The sequence below is a fragment of the Camellia sinensis genome, chromosome 2 (assembly GCF_055761805.1).
Source record: "Camellia sinensis isolate YWXY chromosome 2, ASM5576180v1, whole genome shotgun sequence".
Lineage (NCBI taxonomy): Eukaryota > Viridiplantae > Streptophyta > Magnoliopsida > Ericales > Theaceae > Camellia > Camellia sinensis.
This window is the reverse complement of record NC_138962.1, coordinates 57543213-57549030: the sequence shown is the minus strand read 5'-3', so window position 1 is coordinate 57549030 and position 5818 is coordinate 57543213. Positions and strand designations below refer to the sequence as shown.

At 34.0% G+C, this 5818-nt stretch overlaps 1 protein-coding gene across 1 annotated transcript; it reads right to left on the bottom strand.

Annotated features, from left to right (window-relative positions):
• Window positions 1–2923: 2923 nt before the first annotated feature.
• Window positions 2924–4348, bottom strand: LOC114303551 (cytosolic sulfotransferase 15). Its single transcript, XM_028248687.2, is given in 1 exon segment — window positions 2924–4348. A coding segment is annotated over 1 exon segment (1122 nt). The 5' UTR covers window positions 4304–4348; the 3' UTR covers window positions 2924–3181.
• Between the last annotated feature and the right edge of the window lie 1470 nt (window positions 4349–5818).

Below are 5818 nucleotides of genomic sequence, written 5' to 3'. Positions count from 1 at the left end.
ATATATATATTTGTTTAATAGAAGTATGTATTGGGCCCAAGGCCGTTTGGAGCATGTTGTTCTATACATCGTTATGTAACTGTCATATTTGATATTATTCACTGGGCTATCGCTCATGCTCATTCATGTGTCTTGTAGGTGAGCCAAGAGAAGCATAAACCCAACTCCAGTGAAGTCTGCTTGGAACAACTAAGGTTTTGAGAGAGTCAGCCCTTGTGTCTCACGCATGAGACCCGTCTTCGCCTTTTGTTATGTATTTACATTTTGTCAGGTTGGCGAAGTTTTGTATATGTCTGCTTATAGTTTTTATGGGTTGACTTAGTTTTGGATGATCCTGTCTGTACAGAACCTATGTCGCTATGTTTCTGTTGTGAGTTATTAACGTACATATGTATGGTTGTTTTGATGTGCCATGTAAGCACAGCTCTACGGACAAAGTTTTTAATTTTGCTTCCCTTTTGGCCCCTTTACTCTGATGTGTTAAGTCTGTTTTCGTTTGAGGCCGTAGGTAATCTTAGGATTACTGGCCGGTTACGTCCTTAACCCACGGGGGCGGGTTTGGGTCGTGACAGGCCATTTGAGAGCCTTTCTCTCTAAAACCTTGCCTTCTCTCTAGATATTGATCTAGCTAGGGTGTTTTCCTCACCTTTGGTCTTTACAAAAAGGTTGTTGATCGTCGAGGGCTATCTTTTGATCCGAGGAACTCGTGGTTTGGAGCAACTTCATTTTCACCATCTTCTTCTTTGGGTCTCATCTTTGAGGTAGGGGTTCCTACTCACTCTTATTGTCTTTGACCTAGATTTTTAGTTGTTTTGATAAAGTGTTTAATTTGAAAAATTTTGGAACTTAGGGTTTCAAAATGTGTTAAAGAGGATTTTGTGATTTTGGGCTCATAATATGTATTTTGGGTTTCAAATGGTGTTATTGATGTTGGTTGTTGATATTTAGACCATTGGGTCAATATTGAGAAATGGGGTAGAAAACCCTAATTTGGTTGAATAAATTAATTGGTATAATTAATTTGGGGAAATTTGTGGACTTACGGAATTGAGTTGGAAATAATGAAATTGGCTCATTATGTTGTGAAATGATGGAGTTGGATTTATAAATCGCTCACTTTTGAAAACATTGATATTTTTATCTGTTGAAGCTTTTATTATCTGTTTAGAAATAATTGCTTAGGCTACTGGTGGAGGGTAGTTTTGATTGTTGTAGACAATGCATGATGATTAGGAAAACTAAAACTAATCAATTGGTTATGTCATAGAGTATGACGGTTGATAGAATACATTAACGTTATGTATTGATTGATTGTGTATATGACCTTTGTGTATATACATTGCGTGTGTGGGAGGAGATAGGGGATGTACTCCACGGTTTAGGGGAAGATAGGGGATGGACCTCTAAACCGGATGTCGTTTGGGAGGAGATAGGGGATGGACTCCACTGATACAGCTCATATGCTTGTCAGATAGTGTGTTGATACAGCTCATATGCTTGTCATTGGAAGTGTTGATACAGCTCATATGCTTGTCATTGGAAGTGTTGATATAGCTAATATGCATATCTGTTGAAAATGTGGATACAGCTTGTATGCTTATCTGTTGAAATGTTGATACAACTAATATGTTCATCTATTGAAAAATGGGAAATGTTTAATATGAGTCATTGTCTCATATAAAGGATTGGCCAGGTTCTGAGCCGTTGATGTAAATTGTGAAATTGATAAGAAATGGAAACTGAAATGAAATGAGACTGAGTTATGAATTGGTTTATGGAAACTGAACATTTATCAATTGCTAATGTCTTAGTTATTGCTCATACTGTGTTTAGCATATCTCTACTGGGCGTTGGCTCACCCTTTATGGGACATTATTTTCAAGTACAGGTAGTATGCCACCTCCAAGGACATAGCTTGGATGTTGATGAGAGTTGAAGACTCTTCTTTTATTTATTTTGATGTATTACATGTAAATTCAAGCCAAGGGCTTAATATGTATTGAGTTAGTACTCTTCTTTTTGTAACCAAGTGTTAACTTGGAAAGCTGTAAACCCTTAGGGCATTTGCTTTTGTTGTTAACATGTAATACAGTTGTAGAATTACTCTGATAAATAGAAATGGTTAGCTTATTTTATATCAATGCATGTCTAATGAGATGGGTTTTATCTATTATTTTGAGGGCGTTACAAAAAATTACTCAATTGTTTTATGAGGCATTTTTTTAATAATTGGTAAGAGAGAAATAAGGGAAGGGGAAGCTGCATTTGCAGCGGTGAGACTCGAATTTCTCCCCTGGTGTGCATAGGGGAGGAGGCTTTTAGTTACACACATAGAAAGATCAAAGTAGCTATCAGATAGAAAATACTGGTTTTAAGTTGTTAACATACCAATATTGTCATGATAATGACTACATTTACCTTCACTACATTGGTAACATTTGCGAGTGGTGAAGCCTATTAAACCAATGAAATGGTAACACATAAGATGATGTTTGGATATTTTTTACCATAAATTAGAAGCACAAACAGACTGGGAATAATGTAAGTTTAGACCTGCTGAAGTAACTATTTTGTGGAGACTTGCATAAGACTCAAGTAAAAAGTTATTGGAAATTTTTTGGATTGAAATTATAAATTATGTTTTGAACAATTAGTTTTTGGAACTAAAGAGTAAGTGCATTTATCCTTGTTACATATTGGTTGTGGGGGGATTAATGCATGGGATTGGGTTATATATCTTGCTTGATCTTGAATTTCACATTTATATATCAAAGTGGACCTCTAGATTGACAATCCCTTTTGGACTGTATATCCTCCACATAGGCAACTATTGAGTCTTATAGGAGAGGATGAGATACAGAATTGAAGGATTAAGGGGATCCAAATTAGGGGGTTGAAAGACTAAAATATTCTCAAACTATAGTTTTTTTGAGCAACAAAAAACAATTTTATTGAAACAAAGATGATAACAAAGGGAGGACAAGAAGTCCTCCAACAAAGTCAGAAAATACAAAGCTGAAGACCAAAGAAACAAAACTACAACACATCACAACCGGCACCAAGCATGACAAACAGCAGCCCAATCCCTAGAGACCATTTCTAACAAACATGAGATAAAGATGGAATTCCAAGACTTACTAGTTTCGGTAATCTTGTCCAACGAAACACACATAGTAAATTTTCACAAACTAGTCTTGAATGCTAACCCAAAACCACCCAACTTTTCTTCAATGACCTTGTTCAAGCGTTCCACCATGTCAGGTGTAAAATGATTGATCTAATCACCCACTTCACCTCTCCTGAAGAACGTCTTATTATCAAAGTGTCTATCGGATTTACCAGTTTTGTTCACCTCTAACTCTCTCATATTGTTAAAGTTGCACAACCTTGATATGTCTTCTATCACACCTTCACTCTCTTCCTCTAAAGAGAATGGAATGCTCATATACTCCGCTAGCCTCTTCATCTAAAAAATAATATCTTCTTTCAAGTCCTCGTACATCAGAAACAGCACCTTTTGAGGCCTCTTCAGGCTCTCCTTCCAGTACCCTAATACATTATCCCAAAAGGGCCCAAAACCGATGACACCCCTACAATACATGTCAAAAGCATCATTACACGATAGAGGTTCAATTCTCTCTGGTCTAGGCTTAGAGAGGAAGTGCCAGGCAGAGACAATGGAGTCGTAGGGATTGCGACAGAGATAAACAATGCGAAAATTAGAGGTCTTGATTGAGTCAAGTAATGAATGGTATGGCATATGGGTGGAGAAAATGCTAGATTGAAAGTTGGAGAGGTTTGGAATACAATCGCCTTGATGGCTGTGTTTATTAGCGGAGAGATTGATCTCGTGAATGGGGATGAGCTCGTGAGGGTTGGAAGTGAGAAGGGGGTGTTGGGAAAGCGTGTTGGTGTAGCGATGACAGTTGGCGATAGCGAATGTCAAGGGCTTCAACCAAGTGGTGCCTAATTTGGGCTTGGTGGCGAGTATGAGGTCGGTGTCCTGAGCTTTGAAGTGTTCTTGGAAAGACATTACGCCTTGAATATGCATTGAGGAGCACCAAAAGCCTTGGTAGAGATAGAGATCCAGACCTGTCCATCCCTTCTCTTTGGGAGGCAATGCTAGTGGATTGTCATTGCAATCTTCTTCTTCTTTGTCTCTGATGATTGGATTGCTTTCCCTTCCTTGAGTGTTTTCCATGGTAGGTGGGAAGGGTATGTTGCTATTGTAGGTATTCCACAAATTCAGTATTCTTGATCTTGATAATGGTTTTGAAAGTCTACATAACCCAATGTTATCCATACACTATTATAGTGTTTGTGGCTTTCTTTTTTCCTTTCCCTTTTTGCTCGACTTTTGTTTTGTGTTTGTCCCTTTTTTTTGGACAATTTTATAAGAGTAATGCTACAAATCATGAAAAAAATATTATGAAAATGATCATGAAAGATTCTTCCCTTTGGATTACACCTAGAAAAAAACATCGTACATTAATCAAGGGATGAAAAATTTTCATGATACATATCATGATATTTTATTCATGACTCCTAGTATTATTCATTTTATAATTTTAATATTTTGTTTATAATTTTTGTTTCTTTTTGATAACACTTATAAATCAATTATTTAATAAAAAAATTCATTAATTGTGTTTGATTGCAATTTTAGTATAATTTATCGCATTTTTTCAACTAATTTGATAAATAAAAAAAATGAGAAATATTTTTAAGTTGTAAAAAATAATTTTTGAAACTTATCTAAGGTTCTTAATACATATGGACAAAATAACTCCATTTATTTTGTCTTGATTATAATTTTTGAGTGGTTGTTAGATATTTGCACATAATGTGTAACCAAACAAATTTAACCTCTCTTTCTTTTTCTTTTTCTATCTTTTTCTTCTTTTTTTTTTTTAATAAAAACAACAGAATATAAAAAGCTATATCAAATAAATTTACAACTTAGATTAATTCTGCCAAACTAATAGTCTAAAATGTTATAATCATAAGTTTTTTTATTTTATTTTATGTCGGCAATCATAAATACTCAATTATAGGTGATATCATATTGAATCATTATCTATCAATACTTTATTCATAATAAATATGAGTAGGAACCCATTAAATCACTAAAATTGTGACACATGAAATAATAATAAAGTATTGTACATAAATTTGTCATATTAACATTATTGTTATTCAATGATGACAAATGATATTCAAATATTTTTTTGAGCTGGTTTTACAAATATTTTTGGTAAAGTTTTAAATTTTTACCTTTTATGATAAGATTATTATTGCTATAAAAAAAACTATGTATCTGACAAATGATAAGTTTTTCAAAAATGCTTTGGAGCTTTAAAAAGAGAGCTGGGTGGGATCCACCTATAATGTGATATTTATGTTTGTTTTTTTGTTTGTTTGTTTGCTTGTTTTTTTTTTTTTTTTTACCCTACCAACTGTGTAGAGCTGAGTTTAAAGCTTAACAATTAGAGCTCTGTATCACGGTGGTAAATTTTTTATTTTTTGGTAAACTTTGAGTGAGTGTTGGATAGGACAATAACAAATGTTACTTAAGCAAATAAGAATTTTATGATAGTGTTTAGATAATAAAAATGTCAAATATTGTTACTTAGGCTCTCACCTAAAAATAACATATTTGTTGAAGATACTCTTATGCCACTTTAAATTATTTTCTTTTTTTATTCAATTAATAGTAAAAAATAATTAAATATTTTTATTGCATCCTAATCAAACATAATGCAATAATATCCAATTCTTATTTAAGAGTAACGATATACCAATAGAATTGGGAAAAGTA